The sequence below is a fragment of the Pogona vitticeps genome, chromosome 4 (assembly GCF_051106095.1).
Source record: "Pogona vitticeps strain Pit_001003342236 chromosome 4, PviZW2.1, whole genome shotgun sequence".
Classification (NCBI taxonomy): Eukaryota; Metazoa; Chordata; class Lepidosauria; order Squamata; family Agamidae; genus Pogona; species Pogona vitticeps.
In genome coordinates this window covers 35,565,533-35,578,859 of record NC_135786.1, presented here as the reverse complement: position 1 = coordinate 35,578,859, position 13,327 = coordinate 35,565,533, and the positions used below count along the sequence as shown (strand labels likewise).

Here is a 13,327-nt window from a genome sequence, read left to right as displayed (position 1 = left end):
GCTGGCCAGGATTTCTGGGAGTTGAAGTCCAAGAACATCTGGAGGGCCAAGGTTGGACACCACTGCCCTAAATGGTTTAGGACCTCACTATCTGGCAGAGCGCCTTCTCCCACCCAGTTCTGCCAGAGTCACGAATTCCAGCCAGGCCAGACGGCTGAGGGGCCTAACGCCGAGGGAGGTCCAGAAGGAAAGAACGAGAAACCAGGCCTTCTCAGCGGTGGCCCCTCGCCTCTGGAACAACTTGCCCGTGGAGATCTGCCTGGCTCCCTCTCTGGGTGTCTTCAGAAGCAAACTCAAGACCTGGGTATTTGGGCCGGCTTTCCCTCCTGCTGTATCTTAAATTCACATCTTACCATCTTGGATTTATAGTGTACTGTATGTTTATTGGTTTAACTGTTTTTAAACTTGTAATGCCGTCCAGAGTAGACCTTTGGTCTAGATGGGCAGGGTAGAAATTCAATTAAATAAATAAATAAAATACTTGGGCCATAATGCTGTACCTTCATTATCTTCGTGGATGTTAGAAGCAACCCAATGGTGTTTCTGGAGTGGAAGGATCAGCTCTTATTGTCCAGTGAATGCCTGAATGTATTTGGAGTCCTCAGCATTCAGCTTCCATATGCCCAATCCTGTATCCATTTTTATCTGTGAGGAAATTCTGATGAACATGTTGAGATTTAACTTCTAAGCAGATATTCATAGAATTGCATTATGATTCTGAGAAAGGGGACAAAGCAAATTTTGACTACTAATTTGGCCTAGACTGCAGGGCAGAGGCCAGGACAGATGATTTTGTTGCTTTTATGCTGTTGGAATTCTCCACATTCCCCATAATTTTTAGAAGCATAGAATGGTAGTTGTGGATTTATTCCACCAAAGGGGTTAGTGCTGAGCCCCTTAGGTTAGTAATAACATTCAATTTTTTTATTTCATTTTTAGGGTTTTTTACCTGAAAGCAAGTTTAATCGTATTCTCACTGAGCCTGTACAACGAGATAGTGGGCCTCGAAGAAGAGGAAGACGTCCAAGGAATGAACTTTTTAAAACTCCTGGCATAGTAGCAGATGCATCTTCTGGAATGGGACCATTATTCATGAATGGACTTATTGCTGGAATGGATTTAGTAGGACTTCAGAATATGAGAAACATGCAAGGTATTCCTCTGGCTGGGCTGGTTGGGTTTCCTGCTGGATTTGCAGCAGTACCTGCTGGTGAGGATATTAAAAGCACTCTAAGTATGTTGCCAATGATGCTGCCAGGAATGGCTGCTGTACCACAGATGTTTGGTGTTGGAGGACTTCTCAGTCCATCAGTGACAACGGCTTGTACTTCAGCTGCTCCAACTTCATTAACAAGCACAACTAAAAGTAATACATCACATGCAGATAAGATTGCTGAAGACAAGCAGAGTGACCAAGGTGCAAAAACAGAAACTCTTTCTGAAGACAAGTCAGGCCCTAGTTCATTTTCTGATCATTCAGAACCTGCAATAACTACCAATAGTCCTGTAGCTTTTAACCCATTTCTTATTCCAGGAATGTCATCTGGACTTATCTATCCTTCAATGTTTCTTTCTCCCGGGATTGGTATGGCATTGCCGGGCCTTCAGCAAAACAGACACTCAGAGGCAACAAATGTAGAAAACCAGAAACGGAAGAGAAAGAAAACTAAAGGGGAATTAGCAAATCCAGAACCAGAAACTCTGTCACTAGCTGACAAGGAACATGCAAACAATCAAAACTGTGCAGAACAAACATCATCTATGTCAGCAGAAAATGACCATGATGTACCAGCAGAGGAAGAAGAAGAAGAAGAGTTAAAAGAAATTAAAGATATCAATTAGAATTTTTGTTTCTTTCTGAAAAAATAATGTTGTGGCTTGTACGTTCTCATCCCATAAATATTTGTTACTGCCCTCTGTCCCCACTTCACCTTCATAAAAACCTGTGTTTCAATAAGTAATAATATCTACCTAATTCCCGGTAAGAGAAATATGGTGGTATGTTAATAGTTGCAGGGTCTTGCCATTGAGATAAGCAATGTTCTATAATTAGTATGGGAGGCACTGATTTTTTGTTCATTTGTCTAGCTGTTCATCCCTCCTTTCTCCCAAACAATAGTAAATAAGTAGTCGGTTCCCCAAAACTGCTTGTTTGTTTGCGGGAAAGTCTGAGAAAAGTACTCTTAGTATGGTGGAAACACAAGAATGCAGGAAATGGTAGATGTTTTTACTATGACACTGAATTTTTTAAAAAATCTTGTATTTTGGGGTAAAAAGCACAGTTATAGTAAGTGCTAATGTGTATTTTTTGATTTAAAGTATTTCCCTATTTTATCATGGTTACTAGAACAGTAGTATAGACAGAAGTATATAACTAATGATTGAAAATACATATATTCATTTCTTTTTTTAAGGCATTAATATTAGATCTATAATTTCCTCTTGTTCACACTACAAAGTTTTGGAAACAAACTGCTGTAAGTGGAAAGATTACCTGAAACTTTATATTTCTAAAACCAAATCTTATTTTATGTTAAAGGTGCATTTCAGTTGTTCTTTGATTCTTAGGCCATTTCCAGCTCCTACTGAGAAATCAACACACATTTCCAAGATTTTATATGTGTGCTTGTGTATGCACGTGTGCATGCATGCAGGGATAGGGGATTAAAATTACCAGGTTTTCTTATATCTTGCCACTATTCATTTTTTAGAAAGACAACTACTTTGCCCCCTCAGTGAAAAACAAACCACCAATTTTAATTTTCTTTTGTGGCAACTGGATCTTGGTTCCATCAGTTCTTTTCATTTTTTTAAATTAAAAACAAAACAAAACAGAACTTTAAAAACAGGAGAGGTGTTCTCATTTGAGATGGCCTTTATCAAATAGCATTGACTGCTTCAAAGCTTGAGTTAATTATTCACTTCTAGTATTACACTGTGAAAGTATTTTTACTCTTTCTTTCCATTCCTCTTCATCCCTTGCACTGTTGAATCGTATCGCCCAGCATCTCTATACATACATTTTGTATTTTTAAAATGAAACTAAAGACATATTTAGGTTTTCAAAGATCAGTTTTTGGAACACCCCACCCAGGCAATTCTTATATAGTCCTTTTTACCCCTACTCCTATGTTACTTTTCTTTCACTTGGGCTTTTTTTTGATTTACAGCTCATGGTTTGAGACTTGAAAAAAAACACTTTGTAGTGTGATGTTTAAATGGCAGACCATTAGAGAGTGTTGGGAGTGTATGCTGTTACTCAGTTTCATATTTGGTTTGTCACTATTTACTGTATTTTTTACTTTTTTCTGTTACAGTTTTGCTAATTTATCAAATGGTCCAAATGTTTTGACATAACTATTTCAGTTTGCATTATTTATTTATGATGCCTTTTTCATTGTCTTTTATACAATCGGGATTATAAAGTATGTACATGTTAAAATTAGCATCTCAAAGAAGTCTGTTACCAATAAACTGAAATGAAGTCTCTTATTTCCAACGAATTTCTAATTTTGAAGATTGGAATCAGTTTCAACAATATACAATTGGTTATGCTATTGCAAAAAAAAAAAAATCCAAAATGCGATACGGCCCCTTTAATGACATCGTAGTACACATACTGCAACATTATTGACAGATTTCTTAGAAATGCTGCTGTCTCTGTTTAACTAGCAATTCGTTCAGTTTTGCCTCCAGTGGAAGCAGAGAGGTTTTTCAGCTGTTAAATCCAAAATCAATATAATTTATTTATGTAAAAAGAAAAATCACTTGATATATTTTTGAATCTTTTAAGTACTAACTTTTTATTTAGTAGAAAAACATGTACTTGCCCTAAATCCTTAAAATACAAATGCTATAAAACTTCATATATCTTGAAAGCCTTACTGTGAATGGATGCAGATGTCTGTCTGGTGTCTATTTGTAATATATATGATTGCTTGCCAGGGTTTCACTCGTAAGAAACAGGGTTAAGTATGAATTTTAGTTTGTTAGCATGTTCTATATTTCTTGTTCTTTCTTATTTACCCTGTTTCCCTGAAAATAAGACCTAGTATGATTTTTCAGGATGATCGTAATATAAGCCCTACCCCAAAAATAAGCCCCAGTTATGTGAAACCCCACCCTCCATCCTTGTGCAGCAACCCGAAGAAGATGACATGACTGCATTTGAATAAATGTAGATTGTTGTACATGAAAAAAAAATCCCCTGAAAATAAGCCCTACTGCCTTTTTGGAGCAAAAATTAATATAAGACCCTGCCTTATTTTGGGGGAAACACGGTAACATTTGTGTCTGAGTATGTAGGCTTCTTTCTGATTTCTTATGTGTGACCCTTTTGCAGTGATACAGCTATTCTGGCTTATTTACAGTGATAGGCATAAATGATCTTTTTTACCATCACCATCTTCAACATATGCAGATTTCCCACATATTTCATTGAACACTCACATAAACATAGATGCTTCATCAAATGTGTTATTAAAATAAATTGTCTGTGCTTGTAAAAATGGATAAATAGATTTTAAACTCAGATTTTTAATTTTTTAATTTAGTGACTATACTATACATTTTTAAAACTTCAGCAGAGCCTTGCAAAAGATGTATATATGTTTTTCTAGGAAATTGATTTCTGATTGTTTTGCTTGACTTGGAACTAAACATGATTTGTCTTTCTCTCAGCATGAACACTGTTTTGACCTGTAGCTTACTTTCCTTCACATCACTGTTCATAAAACTTAAGAAGCCCCAGCTGTATAAACAATGCACCAGTTTAGGAGATTTGATTATCTGCAGTGTTTAAAGACTCTTCAAGAAACTAAATTATTCTATCATTTTAAGTCATCTGGTATATCGAACAGTGCTTTCCAGCGTTATAGGATGTTCTACATTAAATGGTGCCAGTTTCATGAAGAAACGCAGGTTATACAACTAGAGATGTTCTTAGCACAAGAAACTATAAGCTCTGCAAGAAGGTTCACATATAAAATAATCACTCTGAGCACATAACATAGTAAATTTAAACAACACATTTAATTAACAAGAATAAAAGATATAGAAATTCTGTCATTTGAGTTTGTGGCAATATTGAGTCGGACACGTTCCACAATACAGTGATGCCGTGCAACGAAAAACCCGCAAGATGAAAGCATTTTGCGATTTTTTGGTGACTCGCAAGACAAATTTTTCTATGGCTGTGCTTTGCAAGATGAATAGGAACGCATTAATTACTTTCAGTGCATTCCTATAGGAAACCAAGCGTCGCAAGACGAAATTTTCGCAATGCAGAACGAATTATTTTCGTCTTGCGAGGCATCACTGTAGAGGGTGGCAGAGCAAGGAGGCACACAGCAGTGTCAAGGCAGAAGGAAAGGAAAGAGTGGGAGCTGGTGGGGCCAGTGAGGAGAAAGAAGCAGGGTTAGCAGGACAAGAAGACACATGGCGGTTATGGCAAGGCAAGGCAAAACAAATTTCCTGGACAATCTCAGAGAAAGAAAAAGAGAAAGACAAATGACCCACAAAATTTTCATGTTCCCCTCTTTCGTTTAAGCAAGCCCATTACTTAAGAGGCTCTCTTTTGGAATTCCAGGGAAAAAAATGAAGATGAAAGCAAGAGCCTTTTTGTACTTTTCTTTAACTTTCATCCCTAGTCACCAACATGTTGTAGAAGAGTGGATTTTACAGGAAAGAGCTACAAAACTCAAATCCTCTTTTTGTGCTTGAGACAACATAGTGACTCAGTGAAACCCATGGACAACACAGTCAGCTGTCACTCGCTATAGGAAAAGGTGAATAAATATTGAGAATCAGGAGAGGAATATTTATTTTTAAAAAGTATTACTGTATTTTTTGCACCATAAGACTCACTTTTTCCCCACAAAACAGGGGGGGGGGAAGTCTGTGCATCTTATGGAGCGAAGAAAACAGATTATATTTTCCTGTTTTCTTCTCCTAAAAAATCGGTGCGTCTTATGGAAAGGTGCGTCTTATAGAGCGAAAAATACGGTACATAGTTCAACAACAGAAAAGTGGGTTGCATCAGCTGGAATCAGAACAAACAGAATTAGGTACTACAGGATGGGGTGGTAAAACATGCTGCTTGACAGCATGAAGACCTTGGTCAAAGTGATAAACAGGTCTGTCAGAGGTATTTTGGAATCAAGAAGCGTGTTTTTAACCTTGATTACTGACCATTCTCATGTTAACTATTTTTTTAATGTGAATAACATCTAAAAGGGACAATATTAGGTAAATGGATAAGAAATCCAACACTTAAGAAACTGGAATTAAAGATGAGGTATCCAAGGACAGAGATCTTTTAAACAAATAATGTGGGTTTGGAAAATAGTCAAGTGTTCAGTGTACTGGTATCTTCTTACCTTTGCTCCACTGAAGCTAAGAGATGCAAGTGGGTCATCAGGGAACACATGCCAAAAATGGAAGAAATCTGCTAAATCATATTCTAACAAAAATGTTCAGATGATGGTACTTTACTAGACAAGATTTTAGAAAACATTCTAATAGCAAAAAACTACAGTATTAGATAAATTTATAGTTAATAAATGACATCACTTCAAAGCTAGAACATCTGGACCCCTGATGACAAAACAGAACCATCTAGGTGGCGTGTGTCACCCTTTTTTAGAGGCAGCACTGGAGTAAATAAATTGCACCCCCCTATAAAAAACATATTTAATACAACAGAAGTTGGTCCTAGCTAAGAAGGAGATAGGGATTTTTTGAGGAGCAATTTTAATCAAACCACAAGGAAATTTAGTTGCATTTTTTATTTCACTTTTGAACTTAACATCCTTCAGAATTAGATCTGTCTGACATTGACTTAATTTATAACACGACTCCAAATAAAATACTTACAGTACTTTCAGACTTAATGTATACCATCTAGTTTTGTAAGCTTCAAATCATTATTGAACAAACACCTATGACTGTGGAGTAAAGGGGATATTTTATTAAAGTAAAGCAAAAAAGTTATGTGTTGCTTATGTATCACCTCATAGTGCTCAAAACACTCTCTGGACAGTTTTACAATTTAATTTTTCTGTCTACACTTTAGCTCCCCCAGTGAGCTGGGTACTCAATTTACCAACCTCAAAAAGATGGAAAGCCAAGTCAACCTTGAGCTGGCTACCAGCTTATTATCTCCTAAGACAATATTTAATTGTCATTAACCTGCACAAATTTTATACAACAAGATCAACACAAACAGGTCCATGAAGAGATTTAATTAATCAGATTGTTTCTGAAGGAAAAATTGTTCCTAAAGAATTCAGTATACACAAACTTCTGCAGGGGAATAGAACACTGGTTCTTAACCTTGGTTTACTCAGGAGTTTTGCAACTCCCAGAAGCCTTCACCACCAACTGTGCTGGCTGGGGTTTCTGGGAGTTGCAGTTCAAAAGCATCCGAGTAACAATGGTTAAGAACCACTGGAATAGAACACAACTTAGATACTGTTTTGGTGACTTCTCTGATGATCATTTTTGTGCAGTTATTTTCTGCACTTCTGTCAGAATATAGAAAAAACTAAAAGTATGGAACTCTTGAAGTATGGACTGAGCATAATCATAGGAAACCAAAATAAGATAACAAGTGGTAATTCAAGTGAATTCTAATGTATCTAGAGAAACACTTCTGCTGTGCAGTCTCTTCACTGGATATGAAACAGAAACTACTGTCAGTGCAGGAACTAAAAATTAATGTAACCTAACAAAGCCAGCAACAAAAATGCCATGAAGAGAATATACCTATACTAGATTTTCACATAGTTTACAAACTAAAGAATGACATGCCTGCTTTTACCATAAGCCTTAAAAAATCCAAAGGAGACTCTGAACATAAGCCCATAAACTGCTCAGAAATACTTCTAAATGGCAATATATTCTATAGATGCAGCAGAAAATTTAGAAATAAGTACCCATACTAACTGACTAGGTTTCACTATAAGAGCAGTTCACAATTTTTTTTATTTATTTATTTATTTATTTATTTATTTATTTATTTATTTATTTATTTATTTATTTATTTATTTATTTATATTCGACTTGTATGCCGCCCACACTGTGCAAGAGTCTCCAGGCAGCTTCCAACATCAATTAAAACAGTTCAGTTAAAAACAGACACTAAAAACCAATCTACTTTACAAAAGCAAAAATAAAAACAATCTACAAAAACAATCTAGAACCATGACTTATTAATTAAAATTAAAACCTTCAATTAAAAAACTTCCGGAACAGGAAGGTTTTAACCTGGCACCAAAATATCAGTAACGTTGGCGCCAGTCAGACATCGTTTGGGAGGGTATTCCAAAGACTGGGGCAGCTGCCGAAAAAGCCCTCTGCCTACAAGCCATCCCTCTCACCTCACTGAGGGGCAGCTCTTTAAGGAGGGCCTTCTGGCTACATCTCAGTTGCCGGGTAAATGTGTATGGAAGCAGTCAGTCCTTCAGGTATCCAGACCTGAAATGTTACAGACTGGAACTGTACATTCAGAAAAAGGGATTGCCCAGTATATCTTAAATATCTGTTTAATGTAAGAAATACTAACCCTGGGGGAATTAAGTCATGGGATATGGTAACAGAAAATCTTTGAGCCTCAGATGTATGTTTCAAAATCTTCTGACATAAGTGATGATACCTGCTAGCAATACTTCGCCTCTATATGACAGATGTTTAAACAGTCCCTCACTGGAAAACTTGATAACACCAACTAAAGATGTTAAATGTATTCTTGAAGGCTTTCATGGCCAGGATCTGATAGTTGTTGTTTTTCGGGCTCTTTGGCTGTGTTCTGAAGGTTGTTCTTCTTGACATTTCGCCAGTCTCTGTGGCCGGCATCTTCAGAGGACTGGAGTAGGAACTCCATGCTCTGTTACTATTTGTTGGATAGTTGAGTTAAAGATGTTAAATTTTAATTGTTCTTTTTTCTGTTTATTGGTTTGTATGCCTTTTTTCATTTTGTGTTTAGTACTTATTCAGCTGAGCTGATATAATACTTTGTAGCCAACTGAGCAAACTAGGGTTTGTGTGAGATTCCTGATTGGTGTTGGGGAAGAGAAAAGATGAAAGAATTCCTCTTTCCCATCTAGGGTGTTTATACAGTTACTTAGCATCCAAATTTGTGACAGTCATTTAATTCAACGCTAACGGTATGAATTCTTCAGCAAAGTGCTGCACAGTACAATCTGAGCTAAAACAGGAAAATCCATATGTAGTATTGCTTCAAGAGACATATTATGAAAAGGAGCCCGTCTTCTAACTAGGATAGGGCAGGGCCTTCCATATGTAGTGAAAGGAAGTTCTAAAACTAGAGGGGTACAGAGAGATATGGCTGTTGGGTTAATTTTATGTTTATAGACACCCTTGGTGATTTCTCTGGAAGATTTATCATTGTGAAAGGGCTATTTGGGAAATGATAATGTATATTTTTGGTTCTATATATGCCCCAAATGTGGATCAGATATCTTATATGCAAAACATTCAGTTGCTCATTGTGTTTTAAAAATGGGAAGTCAGAGGATTTGAATATGATTTTTGATGCTTTGGATAAAACCATCCTGACTGTTCTCCCCAATGTCAAGCCCTATCTGTTCTGTCCCATTTTGAGTTTAATGACTCCTGGGGCATGATATACCTGGCGGAAGGGGGGAAGAGACTATATAAGATACATAATTCATATTCAAGGATAGGTTATGCTCTCCAATCCCAAGATATAAGTAGCCCATTCTGGGAGGCTAAAGTTGGTCACTGGCAGTTTTCTGACTGTGCTTCTTTTAGTGCCATCAGGTCAATTCTGACATGATGCCCCTTTTCATGGTTTTCTAGGTAAAGAGTACTCAGAAGTGGTTAACTATTTCCTTCTTCAGTGTGGTCTTCTGTGAATACACACATAAAGGGTTAACCAGCGCCAGCGTAGGTCTCTTCGGAATGTTCCAGAGCTTCTCTTGGGGGCACCCTGTGACTGTGCAGCTTTGCTCAAGCCCACACAGGCTGGTTCTTCTGGGATGCCAAGTGGGGAATTGAACTCCCAGTCTCCACAGCTAGATACCTAACTCACTGAGCTATTTAGCTAGCTAGCTATAACAAACTTAAATGGGAAACTGAACCCACGGTTCCTGGGTTCAATTTCCCTACTTTCTAACAACTTCTGCTAGTACAACTCTTGTTTGTCCAATGGTTTTCATAATCAAGTGGCTTGGTGCCTCAACCAGATTTATTACTAAAGCAGGTATCTAGGGAAAAATTTGCTACTGCCAAAACCAATTATATTAACAAAAATTTTGATTCAGGAATATCAACCAACACTATTTAAGATTCACTGAAAACTATTATTGGAGGTGAATGTATTAAAGAATCCAGTCTTAGTATGAATACTAAGTTGTTAGATGACATTACGGCACTGAAACAAAGGCACAATCAGGATTGCTATCCTAGAACATGAATTTTACTGGAACAAAAACACATGGAGTTAAGTATCTTAGAATCTGATAAAATTGTCAAAGATATGAAGTACACAAATCAAAACTATTTTGAATGGCAAGACAAGAATTCTAAATTACTTGTAAATGATATAAGGAAAAAAATCCATTACACAAATTTGATCAATTAAAGGGCAGGGGGTCACATTAATCATAGAAAAGTGAAGTTGGAAGGGGCCTGCAAGGCCATCAAGTCCAACCCCCTGCTCAACGCAGGAATACAATCATAGCATATCTGCCAGGTGATTATCCAAGTTTGAATGCCTCCAGTGTTGGAGTACTCACCAACTCCCAAGGTAACTGGTTCCACTGTCATACTACTCTTAACAGTTAGGAAGGATTTCCTGATATTCAACCGAAATCTGGCTTCCTTTAACTTGAACCCATTGTTGCATGTCCTGGGATGATCGAGAACAGATCTTGCCCCTCCTCTGTATGACAGCCTTTCAAATATTTGAAAAGTGCTATCATATCACCCCTCAGCCTTCTTTCCTCAAGGCTAAACATGCCCAATTCTTTCAGCCTTTTGCCATAAGACTTGGTTTCCAGCCCCCTGATTATCCTTGTCGCCCTCCTCTGAACTTGTTCCAATTTGTTAGCATCCTTCTTGAAGTGTTCAGAACTGGACACAATACTCAAGGTGAGGCCTACCAGTGCTGAATAGAGGGGGATTAGCATCTGGTGGAATTTGGAAATTATACCCACAAGGGTATAGTTTAATTATTCTATATATGCAGCCTAAAATAACATTTAGGGGACGTGGTGGCGCTGCAGGTTAAACTGCAGAAGCCTCTGTACTGCAGGGTCAGAAGACCAGCAGTCATAAGATCGAATCCACGTGATGGAGTGAGCTACCGTCACTTGTCCCAGCTCCTGCCAACCTAGCAGTTCAAAAGCATGCAAATGCGAGTAGATAAATAGGTACCACCACGTTGGGAAGGTAACGGTGTTCTGTGTCTAGTCACACTGGCCACGTGACCATGGAAACTGTTTGGACAAACGCTGGCTCTGCGGCTTGGAAATGGGGATGAGCACCGCACCCTAGAGTCAGACACAACTGGACTAAATGTCAAGGGGAACCTTGACCTTTTACATAAAATAGCATTAGTCTTATTTGTATGCACATCACACTGTTGGCTCATATTTAGCTTGTGATCTATGACAATTCCAAGATCCTTCTTGCTCATAGTTTTGCTGAGCCAGGTATCCATCTTGTGACTGTGCAATTGGTTTCTTTTTCTGAGGTGCAGTACTTTGCACATATCCCTGTTGAATTCCATTCTGTTGCTTTTGGCCCAGTGCTCCATCCTGTCAAAGTCATTTTGAATTTTGTTTCTGTCTTCTAGAGTATGAGCTATTCTGCCCAATTTTGTATCATCTGCAAATTTACATGTAATCTAATACAAATTAATGAAATCATTGCTAATTATTTTAAGAACATGTACTGTTCCAACAAACCTAGGGAGGAAGATATTTGGGAGGTCGTTGAATATTACCAATTTAAATTATTTTTCTGGAGAGCATAAAGTTCTTAATCAGCCAATTTCATAATAATGGGTTTACTTACAGTAGGATTTTATAAAACAGTTGAACAAAATGTGTCTCCCCTCCTTTCATAATTCAATTCTCTTATCACAGGTAATCTAAATCAATCCTGAAATATTTCTACAGACAAAAATGTTGAAACTGAGGCTGTCCTACATTTGGCACATAATGAGAAGGCAGGATTCTCTGGCGGGGGAAATGTTATGAAAGGTGGAAGACAGCAGGAAAAGAGGAAGTAAAAATGTGAGGTGGACTCACTCCATAAAAGAAGCCACAGGCTAGAGCTTGCAAGAGCTGAGCAGGGCAGTTGAGGACAGAACATTTTGGAAATCGCTCATTCACAAGCTTACCATAGGTCAGAGATGACTTGATGGCACATAACAGCAACAGTAGCTGAAACACAGCTACTGTGAAATTAATCTTTATACATTAAAAAGACAGGGATCCAAATGATCCTGATTCATACAGGTCAATTACTCTGCTCAACCAAGATGCCAAGCTCTTTAAAAGTATACTGGCAGCCAATGTTCCCTCTAATTTTCAGCCCCACTGTTTCCCCACCTCACTCGTGACTCTGTTTCCCCTCCCCACATACAGGGTTCAATCGTGACTGGAAACCATTGCTGTGGATGCATGGAGGAGGACGAGCTCTGCACAGTGGGGGGCAGAGTAGAGCACACAGTCATGCATCTCTCTCCAAACCTATTTGCATATACAGTGGTGCCTCGCATAACAAGCGCACCATTTAACGACGAATTCACATAGCGATCTAATTTTTTAGATCGCTAATGTGATCGCATTGCGATGTTCTGTATAGGCAAAACATCACATTGCAATGATCAGTAAGCGTTTCACTTACCGATCTTCGCATTGCGATGGTTTTTTAAACAGCTGATTGGCGGTTCCAAAATGGCCACCGGGTGCCCAAAATGGCCACCGCAAGTGTTTTCGTGCCCTGCCCTCGCTTACCGAGGGCGCGAAAATGGCAGCGCTATGGAGGAACATCACTGAACGGTGAGTTTTGGAGCCATAGGAACGCATTAAACAAAGTTTAATGCGTTCCTATGGCTTTTTACGTCCCGTTTAGCAATGTTTTTGCATAGCGACGATTAATCCGGAACGGATTAACGTCGCTATGCGGGGCACCACTGTATCATGGAGTCATTGGCTTCAACAGATAGAGCAAACCTTAATTTGAAAGGGATTCTCATAAATAACCATAAGTGCTTGATTTAGTATTTTTGCAGATAATAGTGCAATCGCAATAGGAGACCTGTAAAAGGATCTAC

General features: G+C 38.1%; 1 protein-coding gene across 4 annotated transcripts in view; it reads left to right on the top strand.

Annotated features, from left to right (window-relative positions):
* Positions 1-4,686, top strand: part of CHD6 (chromodomain helicase DNA binding protein 6) — a 159,353-nt gene extending 154,667 nt beyond the window's left edge. For all 4 annotated transcript variants that reach the window (XM_072997041.2, XM_072997039.2, XM_072997037.2 and 1 more), the window contains one exon: positions 940-4,686. In XM_072997041.2, the coding sequence (XP_072853142.2) occupies positions 940-1,842 (903 nt within the window). In that variant the 3' untranslated portion in view covers positions 1,843-4,686. The remainder of the gene's footprint in view (positions 1-939) is intronic.
* The last annotated feature ends 8,641 nt before the right edge of the window (positions 4,687-13,327 follow it).